The sequence below is a fragment of the Pseudorca crassidens genome, chromosome 2 (assembly GCF_039906515.1).
Source record: "Pseudorca crassidens isolate mPseCra1 chromosome 2, mPseCra1.hap1, whole genome shotgun sequence".
Classification (NCBI taxonomy): Eukaryota; Metazoa; Chordata; class Mammalia; order Artiodactyla; family Delphinidae; genus Pseudorca; species Pseudorca crassidens.
Genome location: NC_090297.1, coordinates 4,692,721 through 4,707,784, shown reverse-complemented (window position 1 = coordinate 4,707,784; position 15,064 = coordinate 4,692,721). Strand labels below are relative to the sequence as shown.

At 43.7% G+C, this 15,064-nt stretch overlaps 1 protein-coding gene across 1 annotated transcript in view; it reads left to right on the top strand.

Moving 5' to 3' along the window:
* The window catches only part of DNAJC11 (DnaJ heat shock protein family (Hsp40) member C11), a 69,678-nt gene that overhangs the window by 39,788 nt on the left and 14,826 nt on the right, over positions 1-15,064 (top strand). Inside the window, exon 5 of the mRNA XM_067718730.1 lies at positions 14,450-14,578. Within this exon, the coding sequence (XP_067574831.1) occupies positions 14,450-14,578 (129 nt within the window). The remainder of the gene's footprint in view (positions 1-14,449; positions 14,579-15,064) is intronic.

The following is a 15,064-nucleotide window of genomic DNA, read 5'->3' as shown; positions in this document are numbered from 1 at the left end:
TTAAAAAAAGATGTATGAGTACATTACTCAATTATTATTAAAGGATTTTTTTAAAAGGTTTGTTTTGGTTGCCATGGCTATGATCATAGCCGTCGGAATGAGCCCGTGGTTACGGCTTCAGTCTGTTCCGTGGAGGTGATTCTGATGTCATAAACTGAATCGGCTGGGCTGACAGGATAATCGTGCAGAAGAAAAGCTGTTGGAACCCATATGTTTGTCATGCTCGGTGGCAGAAAGGGGCTGCTATTGAAATTGAAGAAGTTGGACGTTGTCCCTTTTAAGGAGGAGGGACCAAGTCTGGGAAAGCGCTGAGCTAGAAAGCAGGTCTTTGGAGGAGAGGAGGGAGGCGGCCGACTGTGGCGAGGCATAGAGGAAGCTACTTGAGTGGGTCGCGGCTGCACCCGCATCCTGCCAGCATGACCACTTACATAAGCAGGGTGTCAGGATAAAGTCCATGGGGCAGAGGTCTGGGGCAGGGGGAGTGGCTGGGACCGAATCGCTCTTAGAAGCCCTGGTAAATTTGAGTTGGCTTCTCCGTAACAGTGGAGAGTACAGGCTCCAACTTCGATCTCAGACAAAACGGTCCCGTGGAGACAGTCTCACAAGAGCCACCACGGGTTCATCGGCAATAAAAAGGGCAAATTTCACCTCGCCTCTTACTGTGATAGCCTCTTCTGGTGGAATTTTCAATTAGTACATAGTTACTATCGAGACTGCATTTGACAGAAATTTCTCACATTATCCTTGTGGCCAGATAAAGAAATATAAACACAGAAATATTCAGAATGAACTACCATATGACCCAGCAATCCCACTCCTGGGCATATACCCAGAGAAAACCATAATTCAAAAAGATACATGCACTCCAATGTTCATTGCAGCACTATTTACAATAGCCAGGACATGGAAACAACCTGAATGTCCATCAATAGAGGAATGGATAAAGAAGATGTGGTACATATATACAATGGAATATTACTCAGCCATAAGAAGGAATGAAATTGTGCCATTTGCAGAGATGTGGATGGACGTAGAGACTGTCATACAGAGTGAAGCAAGTCAGAAAGAGAAAAATATCATATAGTAACGCATATATGTGAGATCTAGAAAAATGGTACAGATGAATCTATTTACAAAGCAGAAACAGAGGCATATGCACTCTAGAGCCCGTGAGCCACAACTACTGAGCCCGTGTGCCACAGCTACTGAAACCCGTGTGCCTAGTGCCCGTGCTCTGCAATAACAAAACCACCACAGTGAGAAACCCGCACACCACAAGAAGAGTAGCCCCCACTCGCCACAACTAGAGATAGCCCGCGTGCAGCAACGAAGACCCAGCGTAGCCAAAAAGAAATATAAATAAATAAATTAATCAATTTTTAAAAATAGAGGCATAGACGTAGAGAACAAACATATGGACATCAAGGGGGGATGGGGGGATGGGATGAATTGGGAGATTGGGATTGACATATATACACTGTTGATACTATGTATAAAATAGATAACTAATGAGAACCAATTGTATAGCACAGGGAACTCTCCTTGTTGGTCTGTGGTGACCTAGATGGGAAGGAAATCCAAAAAGGAGAGGAGATATGTATACCTAGAGCTGATTCACTTTGCTGCACAGCAGAAACTAACACAACATTGTAAAGCAAGTATACTCCAATAAAAACTTTTTTTTTAATTAAAATAAATAAAAATATTCAGGATGGAACATTCCTGGCTGAATGAACAACTGATTCTACTCAGAGGGTTGATTAAGATATCGTTTCCAACCTGGTGACAAGCTTCTCATTGTGGGAGAAAGGCTCTAACTTGACACACTCAGAATTTCTGGGAATGATGTCAGTGAGGATGTGTGTGTCACATTCACAGGTGACCCAAGGTGGAAGGACAAAGCCAAGATTCTAAAAGATCCCAGTAAACTAGAGTGGAAGGGATAAATGTGCTGGCTGAGAGAAGGGGAGACAGGGAAATGATGGTCTTTAATTGACTCCCTGGCTTAAGATCAGCAACAAGGAACAGAGCCGACAGCGGGAAGATGATTTGGGCTTGGTATAAGGAACATTGAACAAGGCAGCCTGCTGGGGATTAATGGAGACTGCACTTTTATCCACACAGTGTGCCAGTGGGCTGGGTGGGGTATATAATGAAGATAAAAATATTGGGTTGGCCAAAAAGTTCGTTTGGTGTTCTGTAAGATGGCTCTAGTAGCGCTTAGTTGTCTTTAACTTCATTCAAAACAATTTTGTTAGATTGTATTGTGACAGCTGTCATATCAGCATGCATTTTTTAAAAAACGTATCAAAATTGATGAATTTTTATGGAGCCATTTTAATATTTAAAAAAGTAACGTTTTCAGCATATTATGCTTTATTATTTCAAGAAAGGTAAAAACACAACTGAAATGCAAAAAAAAAGATTTGTGCAGTGTATGGAGAAGGTGCTGTGACTGATCAAATGTGTCATAAGTGGTTTGCGAAGTTTTGTGCTGGAGATTTCTCGCTGGACAGTGCTCCACAGTCGCTAGACCAGTTGAAGTTGATAGCGATCAAATCGAGACATTAATTGAGAAGAATCAATGTCACACCACGTGAGAAATAGCCGACATACTCAAAATATCCCAATCAAGCGTTGAAAATCATTGGCACCAGCTTGGTTATGTTAATTGTTTTGATGTTTGGGTTCCATGTAAGTTAAGCCAAAAAAACCCTTGATTGGGCTTCCCTGGTGGCGCAGTGGTGGAGAGTCCGCCTGCCGATGCAGGGGAGACGGGTTCGTGCCCCAGTCCGGGAAGATCCCGCATGCCGTGGAGCGGCTGGGCCCGTGAGCCATGGCCGCTGAGCCTGCGGAGCCTGTGCTCCGCAAGGGGAGAGGCCACAACAGTGAGAGGCCCGCGTACTGCAAAAAAAAAAAAAAAAAAAAACCTTGATTGTATTTCCGCATGTGATTCTCTACTAAAACGTAACGAAAACATTGCATTTTTAAAACAAATTGTGACAGGTGGTGCAATGGTGGGCAATGGTGTCATTTGGTTATGTTGGGCCCTCCTGATCAAGGAACATCTAAGACTTATGGGCACAAGAGGTCTATTAGGTTTTGGGGGGGTTTTTAAAATAATTTTTTAAATTTTTTTAAACTTTTTTTTTTTTTGGCTGCGTTGGGGCTTCATTGGTGCGCGCACGCTTTCTCCAGTTGCGGCAGTTGGGGGCTACTCTTCCTTGAGATGCGCGGGCTTCTCATTGCCGTGGCTTCTCTTGTGGCAGAGCACAGGCTCTAGGCGCTCAGGCTTCAGTAGTTGTGGCATGCGGGCTTAGCTGCTCCGCGGCATGTGGGATCTTCCCGGACCAGGGGTCAAATCCGTGTCCCCTGCATTGGCAGGCGGATTCTTAACCACTGCACCACCAGGGAAGTCCTCTACTAGTTTTTAAATATGCATATCAGACCTTTGTGAGATACTAATCATTTTTAAGTAGCCCCTGGTTTCGAAGTCTAAAGTGTGGCAGTTTTTTTTTCGTGTGTGTGTGTGTGTGTGTGTGTGTGTGTGTGTATCTAAATAATATGTGTAAGTAGGTTAGAAAGTCAGATAGTTACTAGGCTTATTTTTTTTTTAATGTTGCCCCCACCTTGTGGGTTCCTGACTCCTGTTCCTCACTCCTCCCTTCTGAGCTCTTTTCTCTGACATTTCCTACTACTTCTAAGTTGCATGTTTACTCTGTTCTGTTTTTTTCAATTTCAGTAATTATCTGTTGACCTCTTGCCGGAAAAGATAAGGATATAGTTCTCCCAAACAACACATTTGTTTCAGTTCATCCAGTGTAATTATAATACCCTTTAGGGTTAAATGAATATTCACTGTACGAATACTCAGTTGAGCCTGATAGTATACTATGATTACCTGACTTCTCTTAATATGCTTTTTACTCCATGGTGTTGGTAGTTGTCCCATTTGGTTCCTTTGATTAGTTTCCTATAAATCTGTCAGACACCTTGTGTGTTCTGTCTCTCTCCTTTTGCTCCTGGTAGCATCCCTCTGTAGCTCTCCTCCATCATCCCTCATCCCAGTCCAGACTAGACTCTGCTTTCTAGGCCTTCTGTCCAGCTGTGACCTCAGGACTTTCCTCTCCAACTTCCTAGGACTGCCTTTGTGTTCATTTGTTCAACAAATTGGCCTTGAGTGCCGGCCGAGAGAGGCACTGTTAGACACTCGGCAGAGCAGCCCCTTCCCTCGTGGAGTTTGGATTCCCTCCAACCCTTTCCTTGGTCGGCTCCCACACCTTCCCCTTTTTGGTTTATCTCTTTGTGGAGGAAGCACATTCTCCAGTTGCTCCTTTACACAAGATGCCTAAAAGTCGAATTTCTTTTCCGTTTCATTCCCATTCGAGTGTCTTTTAAAAAAAAAGATAATTTATATATAACCGTATTTATGTATGTAATTATATATACATACATACATAGAAAAGATATGTGTAATATTATAAACTATAACATAGTAATAAACGCCTAGTACCCACTGCCTGACCCAAAAACAAGAATATTGCCCATAACTTGCATTCACTTCCACATTTCTCTCCTTTTCCATCTCCCTGCCAGAAGGAAACACGATCCGAAAGGGTCCAATATGTGAATAAAAGGAATGTATCAATAGAAAGAAAGGGAGGACGAATATAAAAGAAATAATATGAGAAATTTCCCAGAATTGAACGACTCAACTTTCCAGGTGGGAAGGGTCCACTCCGCTCCCAGCACAAGCAAGAAACCCACACGGTCCTCATTCTGTTGCTTTTTAAATTTTGTTACAGATTGGAAGTATGCTTAAGCAATATAGTGTTTCATTTTTATTGTTTTTGAGCTTTGTAAAAATGGTACCATGCTATAGGCATTCTTTTGGGACTTGCTTTCTCCCCACCACTCATACTCTTCCAAAATTGTGTATGTTTCATGAAGCTGTGGCTTACTCATTTTCATTGCTGGGTACCACGGCTTATCCGTTCTCCTGCTGGTGGAGATTTCAGTTGTTTCCAGGTTTTTGCTGTTATGAACGTTGCTGCTGTGAACATTCCTGTGCATGTTTCCTGGTGCACATGTGCAAGGCTGTCTCTTAAGTGTGTGTGTGTGCATGTGTTTGCACATATGCACGTACACCCATATACCACACATACCTAGATGTGAAATTTATGGGTCATAATATATGCAGATGTTGCCATATTATTTCTCAGAGGTAAAACATTGACTTTGCGTAACTCAAAATCAAGTTTATACTTGATGCTAAGTACTATAAAGCATATATCTTTATACTCTTTGTGATATATATGTGTGTGTAGATAGATACACTTGTAAAGTGTGTGTATCTGTAACTTAATATTTGGTTATTTCTCTATATTTAATAATAGGTATTGCTTATTTTTGTCTATTTAGTCCTAAAAATTGGCAGTTTTATATAATTTGACTGGATATTAAATTCTGGTTTGGAAATCATTTTTCCTCCGAGGCCTCAGAAGACCTTGTTCCAAGGCTTCTAGCTTACAGGGTTGCTGTTGAGAAGACTAGTTCTAATTCCTTATTCTTGTGTGTGATGTTCTTTTCCCCCTTTGATAACCCTTAGGGTCTTTCTCTCTGGGTTTTCACGACGGAGAATCTCGGGGTGACTTTCTCACTTGTGCTGATAGTTATAGCAGACCCTCCCACCTGGAAAATTGAGTGGTCTTCAGTTCGGAGACATTTTCTAGTATTTTTTTCCCCTCCTTTCTCTCTTTCCAGATTCCTTTTATTCACATATTGGATCCTTTGGACTAATAATTTCATCTTCTTTTTTCTCCGTCTCCATTTTGCATATTTTTCATTTAGTTCTACTTTTTTGGAGATTTTTTTTCCTAGATTATTTTCCAGCCTTTCTATTTAAGGAATGTAGAAAATTTTTTAATTTGTCTATAATGTTTTTAATATCTTAGACTTTCTTATTCTCAGATTTGTTCTTTTCATGGGAAGTAACGGGGTAGGAATTTGGCATTTGAAGGTGCCCCAGGTTCAAATCCTGTCTCTGACACTTATCACCTGTGACCTTGCGCAAGAGACTGCAGCTCTGTGCTCCTCAGTTTCTTTATCTGAAATGGAGAAAATGGTGCCTACTCACTGTTGATAAGAAGGTTAAATGGAAGAGTTCCTGGCACATAGTAAGCGTTCATAAATGTTTTTTATTATCAGTGCAATACCTCTTATTTTTCTAAGGATATTACTTACAGATTTCTCGCCATTTTCTTTGGCATTTGTATTCCGTGCTTCTTTCTGGTTCTTTCTGATCTTTACTTGGTTTCAGACTTTGGTGTTGGAGGTTTCCCTCAAATGTCTGGTAGTCCTTGGCTGTCTGCCATGAAGAGTGAGGCGGTGAGGCTGAGTAGACACTGCATGTTACTTGGCCGGGCTCGTCCCCGATGGGCTTAACTCTGGGGTGTTTGGGTGGAGCACCCACGCACACACACCCCACCCAACCCCGCCAAAGGTTAGCGTCCAAAGGCTTCCTCTCATTAGCAGGTGGTTTTTCTCTTGAGAAGAAACCTCCAGTCTCCCGCCTGGCTGCCAGCAGTCTCATAGCTGAGTGGGGTAGGAAGTGGAGGCTGGGACCATTCAGCGTGTAGTCCACCTCAGCCTATATCCAGTACGGGCCCCACTCCCCCACTGCTGTGCCTGGAATCCCTTCATGTGACTTCTCCAAAGAACAAGCCTCTGTCACTTGGCTCCTTGGGGGAGTGGGCAGGGGTCCACGCTTCCGCAACTCCTGGGGCGCGTGGTCCCTCCACCTCCTGACCAGCAACACTTAGTTTTCAGTTTTCTCTGCAGAATCAGTTACCATCTCTTCATCCTTTTCCAGTTTCTAAAATTTGGTTAACACCTCTTACCTGTCACCTTTAGTTATCCTGTTCTTTTTGTCTTTGGCTTTGTCATTCCTTTATCGTTATTTTGGGAGGGAGGAGGGTTTCAGGAGGACACTGAGATAAACGTGTATGTGTTTTTAATCCCGTTGATCTAACCCATCCAAATTTATGTATTGGAGATAATTTCATTAGAAAAGACTGTGTTATTTATCCATAATCATGAATGAAATAGAGGAACAAAAATTCTGTCAGCTGCAGCTTCTTTATTTAAAAAAATGATCCGGTAGCCAGAGGTTGGGGTAAGGGGAGGGGGGTGGGGAGGAGGTAGGAGCCATTGCAGAAGGGCCACCAGAGGGATCCTTGTGGCAATGGGAGTGTTCTGTGTCTTGACTGTAGTGCTGGATACATGAACCCACATAGGCAATTAAGTGGTATAGAATTAAATATACAACCACAGATGAAAAAATAAAAATAAATAAAACTGAGGCGCTCCGAATTAGGTTGGTGGACTGTAACAATGTGACTCTCCGATTGGTGATAGTTTGCTGTAGTTTTGCAAGTTTACCGCTGTGGAAGGCAGTACTCAGGGTCTCTTATTATTTCTTATAACTGCATGTGAATCTACAATGATCTAAATAAAATATTCAGTCATAAATAAAGACCCCAAAGCTAGTAAGTTAACTCAGCTACATCCCAATATGTTCACCTACTAAAAATTCAGATTCTCAGGCTCTGCCTCAGAGCAAATAAATAGGAGTCTATCAGTCTGCTACCTGGGAATCTGCATTTATACAAGTCCCCACCCCAGGAATTCAGATGCGTGGCTGAATTTGAGAAGTATTGCAGTAGTCTGCAGATGAGAGAACAAACAGGTATCTTTTTTACATTGTTTTGTTATCAGTTAAAGAAAAAAAGGGTTGACTTATGAATGGAGTATTTGGTAGTCCGGGAAGATGGTGATCCAGTGGGGTTGTAGTTTACAGGTTACAATGGGCTCTTACAGGTAGCATTCAGCTACTTCCTCTTGTGTTTAGCTCCTTAAACCTTTGAATCTTATCAGTTTGTGATTTTCATTGAGTAGCTGAAAACTTGAGAAACTAGTAGATTCTTTTTACAACCTGTGTTATACTCGAATGACTGTGACCTGATTGAAGATAGTATGAAACTGTGGGGTGTGTTCCCCGTGGAGTCTGTTAGCTCTGCTAATTGGTGGGAGGGGTGACTGTCCCATGCTATAGATTGAATCTTTGAGCTCCAAAAAAAGTCTCAAAGGTCTCAGTTGAAAATCTGCAGCTGCCGGCTGTCCCACTGACAGTTTTTCAGCAGTATCATCGTTGTGTGGAGCTAGATGATATGAAACTCAAATTTCAGTGTCCATAAATAAAGTTTTATCAGAACATAGCAAAGCTTATTCATTTACAGATTACCTGTGTCTGTTTTGCACTACAGCAGCAGAGTTGAGCAGTTTCCACAGCAGTTGCCCACAAAGCCTTAAGTACTACCTGGCTCTTTACAGAAAAAGTTCGACTACCCTGCTCTAGAAAAATAAGGTGAGATGTGCTTGTAGCAGGGGAAAAAAATAAACAAAATGCTTTAAAAGTTTTGTGATTTGCACTTAATAGCAAAGATTATCTAAAAGTATTTTCCTCTGTAAACTCTTTATATGAAAAAATGTGATTTAATAACGATTTAATAATAAAAGGACATAAAGGGCTTCCCAGGTGGCGCAGTGGTTGAGAGTCCGCCTGCCGATGCAGGGGACGCAGGTTCGTGCCCCGGTCTGGGAAGATCCCGCGTGCCGCGGAGCGGCTGGGCCCGTGAGCCATGGCCGCTGAGCCTGCGCATCTGGAGACTGTGCTCCGCAACAGGAGAGGCCATGGCAGTGAGAGGCCCGCGTACCGCAAAAAAAAAAAAAAAAAAGACATAAACTTGCATATATTGAGCTAGAAGCTGTTGGAAGAAGTCTAACCCATTAATTTATCCAGAGTTAGAGTTTATCTTTTCTCTTTTTTCTTTTTCTCGATCCTTTTTGATCCTCTGTTAAAATTCAGATCCAACTCTCATTCCTAAGTCATGACATCTCATTGTATGAAAAGCATATTATGCTGAAACTGAAAATGAATTGTAAGTTGCAGCCAAACCCCTGTTTGGCTCATAGAGAAGTCTTATCTAGTTCTGGTGCTGTGACCAGTCCATTTTCAAAAGGTCGTTTCCTGGAATTGGTAGAAGAGCAGATGGCAGGCATCTGAACCACTCTCGGAAATAGTAGATGACAATCAGTCCCTCTCTGGGTGGCTCTTCAGGTGTGGCTGACGTTTGAGCCTTACATTCTCTGGGTCATTCTCTTTCTTTTTGGGGGGCGGGGGGGTCATTTTCCATAGCCTTGGATCAACACCAAAGGCCACTGAGTCACAGAAGTCACTGACTCATTGAAGTTTTCCACTGTTTTGGCCTTGTTTAAAGAAACAACAAAATAGCTGAGAAATAGTGCCTTCAGCACTATTTTTAAACCTCTAAAGTCTACTCTACCCTCTGGTGAATCGATTGATTGTCAGTGTGGAGTTAACACAAATGTTTATCATTTCAAAGGTTTTATTTGGGAAAGGAAAGAAAACCGTATTTAACATTATTCTGGAAGTTTTAGCCAATACAATTAGACAAATAACAAGAGAGAGAAAAATATTGAAAGGGTTTTCATTGTTTGCATATGGTATCATTGCCTGTCTTTTAAAGAACCAACTGAAAACTGTCGGGGCTTGTGAGTTGAATGAGGTGGCTGAGGACGAAACCCACACACGTAAGTCAGTGGCTCGTGATACTGCTGCCATCGTGACCCTGCTTCCCTCCTCACCCAAGCACAGAGCCAGGGGGAGCCTGCAGGTCAGACCGGGTGGCTCTGCTCTGCTCTCTGGTGGCTTACGTCATTCATGGTCAGCCAGCATCCTTATGGTGACCTGTAGGCGGGGAGACCGTGTCATTCAACATCCAAATCAGGACATTTCTGAGAGTGAAAAGGGGTGTTCAGAAGAAAGTCGCAGAAGTGGAATCCTTATTTTTGGCATACACTTACATACTTTAATTGGTTTATATCCTTCTCTGATATTTTGTGTCTGGTTACATGCTGCTGCATGACGAACCTCTCCAAAGCTTAGCGGCTTGCGAGACGATTTGATTTTCTCGCTCCTGTGGAGTGACTGGACTCGGCGGATGGTTCTTGCCTGGGGTCTCCCCATGCAGCCCAGTGGTAGCTGGGTCATGTTGAAGATGGCATCTGCACGCCTGTGCCTCTCCTACACTGCAGCTGTGGTGGCCAAGGGTGGCCTGCCATCTCTCGCAGGCGGCCTCTACCCCGACTACCTTGAATCCCAGCCTGGCCGTCTCAGGGTAGTTGGGTTGTTTCACGGTAGCTAGCTTTCCCCGGGGCCTAGACGAAGCTGCAAGGTTCCTTGTGACCTAGCCTTGGAGTCTGCGCCATCCCATCCCCTGCATCCTCTTGGGCAAAAGCAAGTCCTGGGTCACTGCAAATCGAGGAGGGGGCTCTGTGCAGGCTGCGATCCCAGTAGGCATGCCTTTGTGGGAGGCCTTCCTGGGATTCTCGAGTCCACGCTCTGTCACCGCTGTTTTTCTTTTTTTTAAATAAATTTATTTATTTTTGGCTGTGTTGGGTCTTTGCTGCTGCACCCGGGCTTTCTCTAGTTGCAGCGAGCGGGGGCTACTCTTCATTGCAGTGTGCGGGCTTCTCACTGCAGTGGCTTCTCATTGCGGAGCACGGGCTCTAGGCGCGTGGACTCAGTAGTTGTGGCTCGTGGGCTCTAGAGCGCAGGCTCGGTAGTTGTGGCGCACAGGCTTAGTTGCCCCGCAGCATGTGGGATCTTCCCAGCCCAGGACTTGAACCTGTGTCCCCTGCTTTGGCAGGCGGATTCTCAACCACTGCGCCACCAGGGAAGTCCCCTACCGCTGTTTTTCTGAAGAATGTCCTTTCAGTGTCTCTGTTTTTTATTCCTTCATAACATTGCATACCATATTCATACAAGGAGAAAATTTATTTAGTAAATTTGAAATTTTTGGCATATTTGATTCTTCTCTTTATACTGTAGTATTCTTTTTTTTGTCTTTCTTTGACTTATTTCACTTAGCATCCTTTTTTTAATTTGAGGTATAATTAATTTACAATATTATATGAGCTTCAGGTGTACAACTTAATGATTCAAAATTTTTATAGACTGCTCTATTTATAGTTAGTATAAAATATTGGCTATGTTTCCTGTGTGTCCTTGTAGCTTATTTATTTTATACATAGTAGTTTGTAACTCTTAATCCCTTACCCTTATCATTCCCCTTCTTCCTTCCCCCTCCCTACTGCTAACCACTAGTTTGTTCTCTATGAGTCTGTTTCTTTTTTGTTATATTCGCTAGATTGTTTGATTTTTTTATCCCACATATAAGTGATAACATACTGTATTTCTCTTTCTCTGAATTATTTCACTAGGGATAATACCCTCCAGGTCTATCTGTGTTGTTGCAAATGGCAAACTTTCATTCTTATTTTTTTTTTAACATTTATTTATTTATTTGGCTGTGCCAGGTCTTAGTTGCAGCATGTGGGATCTAGTTCTCTGACCAGGTATCGAACCTGGGCCACGTGAATGCTGCTATGAACATTGGGGTGCATGTATCTTTTTGAATTAGTGTTTTCGTTTTCTTTGGATATATAACCAAGAGTGGGATTGCTGGATCATATGGTAGCTCTATTTTTAGTTTTTTGAGGAGCCTCCATACTGTTCTCCACAGTGGCTGCACCAGTTTACATTCCCACCAACAGTGTACCAGGGTTCCCTTTTCTCCACATCCATTTATGATCTTCTGAATGCTTCAAGTTTAGATGTCACAAAACTATAGGAAGACCTTGTCAATTTCATTCCATTCCAGGAGAGGATATAAATTTAACCAATTAAAAATGACAGGGCTTCCCTGGTGACGCAGTGGTTGAGAGTCCGCCTGCCGATGCAGGGGACGCGGGTTCGTGCCCCGGTCCGGGAGGATCCCACATGCCGCAGAGCGGCTGGGCCCGTGAGCCATGGCCGCTGAGCCTGCGCGTCCGGAGCCTGTGCTCCGCAACGGGAGAGGCCACGACAGTGAGAGGCCCGTGTACCACGCCAAAAAAAAAAAAAAAAAAAAGTGGTATCATTAGTTGTGAGGTTCTTCTGCTAATAGAACTAACTTATAAATGGCTATTGCTTTGCCTTCGTGCGTGCGTTACAAACCTTAGAATGGAAAAATGAGTAAAATTAACATAGAGGAACTACCATTTGATCTAAATGAAAAGTCATTTTTCACAGCTATATGTAAGTACACCTGCCGCTACAGCCTCACTTTGGGTCACAGTCTTTAAAGAATGACTCACTGTTGAAGAAGATGCTAAGGCTTGATTTTCATATGGTTGGTGTGGATGGTCAGTGTTCATTAACTTTCTGAGAAAGTGGAAATTTAGTCCTAATTTTTTTTTCATTGAACATACACTATGTTTAATCTCATTCCTGCTTGAAGCGTTTATCAAAAATGAAAGCATTACCCCTGTCCCACCCCCAGAAAAAAAAAAAGAAAAGAAAGAAACCTTGCAGATTTATATCAGAAGTTGCCAAGTTTGGCCCACTGCTTCTTTTTGTGTGACCTATGAGATAAGAATGGTTTATATATTTTTAAATGGTCGGGGAAAAAAAATCAAAAGAAGAATAGTGTTTTGAGATGTGAAAATTATCTGAAATTCAGATGTCAGTGTCAATAAACAAAGTTTTACTGGAACACAGTCAGGCCCAGTGCTTTGCTGGATAGTCTGACTGCTTTCCCCACAGCAGACGTGAATTGCAGCAGAGACCGTGTGGCCCACGACGCCTGAAGTATGTCCTGTGGCCCTTCACAGCCAGCGTGCCGGCTTCTGGTTTACACCATTCAGGAGATGGGGAGAAACACCAGCAGCAGTGCTGACACTGCTCTCTGGTACCTTCTCTTGCAGGACTGGCCCACCTCTGTTTCCCACGCGTTCACATACACCTGGAGTTGCCCCTGGACATAGCCGACCGGGGGCTTGACAGCTTCACACATGTCACAGGCCCAGGCACTGGCCACCTGCCTGATGTGCCAAACGGGCAGCAGCTTCTAATAGTTCTGCCGCCGCCAGCTGCGGCCGCGAGGGCTGTGTCTAGCCACCGTCTCAGCGAGCACGTGCGTGCAGTCCTGGAGTGGGAGGTGCTGTTCACGCCTCCTGGAAGGAGACAGGAGCAGAGTGATGGGTTAGCCTTGTCACCTCCTAGATTCTCCCTGCATCCCACACACCTAGCTGAGACGGTGGCCAATGCTAGAAGCACAGAGTGAAGGCTGCCACCAAACCCACTCTGGCTGCGTAGATTCGGACAACTATTGATGATGATAATACTGTTGGTGATGAAAATACTATTGGTGGTGATGTCACTTTGTTTAAAAATGAACATCTGGGATAACTGCTAAACCAACCAAAACATCAAGGTTAAACCGGTATTATCCCAGATGAACCCCACCCGTAATGTTCTGCTATGTGAACAGCCACACCCAGCACCCCCCAGTCCCGCCTCCCTCCCTCCGCTCCAGCCCCAGTGGCCTCCACGCTCCTCCACGGGAGTCCCGCAGGCTCATCCCTTGTTTCCCTCTCATACCCAGCTCACGTGTCCCCTTCTCGGGGAGGGAACACGTTCTCCCAAGCTCCTTTTGGGGTGATAGAAGTGTCCTGTATCGTGATTTTGGATGTGGTTTCACAAGTGGACACACCTGTCAAAACTCATTAAATTGTACACTTCAAACGGGAGTGGTTTATATTGTTACATGTAAATTAAACCTCAATGAAGTTTTTTTTTTTTTTTAATGGGCTGCAGAGAATTTAATAAAAATGTGTGTGGGGTCATGTCTTTATATGTTAGATTAAGGTATCTGCCCATTTGTAAGGTCTTACGACGGTAAAAAAAAAATAATAAACATTGATTTTCTGAGTAAAGAGCATTTTTATCAGCAAAATTTTAGCTTATTATTTCTTGAGAGAATGGGGTTCTGTTTCTCATAATTTAAGTCTCAAATTAATTTTAGGAGGTGGAACAATTTTTAAATCTGCCATTCTTTATTTGGTTTGCACTTCTTTGTCTTTGAAGGTATTTCTATATTTTAAAGACTCTTAAGGTACTTTGGTGACATAGAGTGTTTAGAATTGAACGTTAAAAGTTTTTAATCCATGTAGCTAGTTTCTAGCTGGTTTTCTGCGTTTGTGGGTTACATCCGGAGAGGAGCAATTCAGAGCCATGATAGAGGTCAATCTTCTTTTCCTACCACTTGTCCTTGGGGAGTCATCCGCCTGTGGACATGCCTGGCTTTCTGACGCTACGAGTTAGTGGTGCTCGACCATTGTTCGGGTTTGAACCGTGACATTTGTGCTCCGTAGGCTCGTGGAGTCCCGCGCACCCAGTGAACCACGCGGCTGCTGAAATACAGAGTGTTGTCTTTCATCCCACAAATCCCAAGCCTGGTGCTGACTGCTTGTTTTTCTGCCCCAGGGGACCATCAGCGTTGGCATCGACGCCACTGACCTTTTTGATCGCTACGAGGAGGAGTACGAAGATGTGTCTGGAAGTGGCTTTCCGCAGATTGAAATTAACAAGATGCACATATCCCAGTCCATTGAGGTAAAGCACACAGATGCCTCCCCCAGGGCAAGGGGGCTCAGCGAGGGCACTCGGATTCACGAGATGTGCAGCTGGGATGAGAGAGTCTGCTCAGGGTTTTCTCATCTTTATTTATGAAAGGATGCAGTTAGCCGCTTAAAAAAAGAAGAGCTCCAGTCACGACCTTGTTCATACTGCTTTGCCAGCATGTCAGCAGCAAGAGTGCCAGGGGTGCGTAGCTTCAGAGTCTCAGGGCTCACCAGCAGGAAACTTTCGCTCATGCTCTAGAAGGGGGAGCCAAGGTCGTGACGATTTTAGGAGAGAAAGCAGCCCTCCGTGGGAAATTCCAAGAACCGGCCTTAGTTTTAAGGCACACTCTCCTGTGTGCTGAGCCCTGGGGTCACTAAATGTCATCTTTCTGCCCACTGTTCGGGTGTGGCAGTGTGAGGCCATCCTGCTGACAGGGTGGGTCTCTGCCCCCCAGACTCATGCACTTATTCTCCAGTG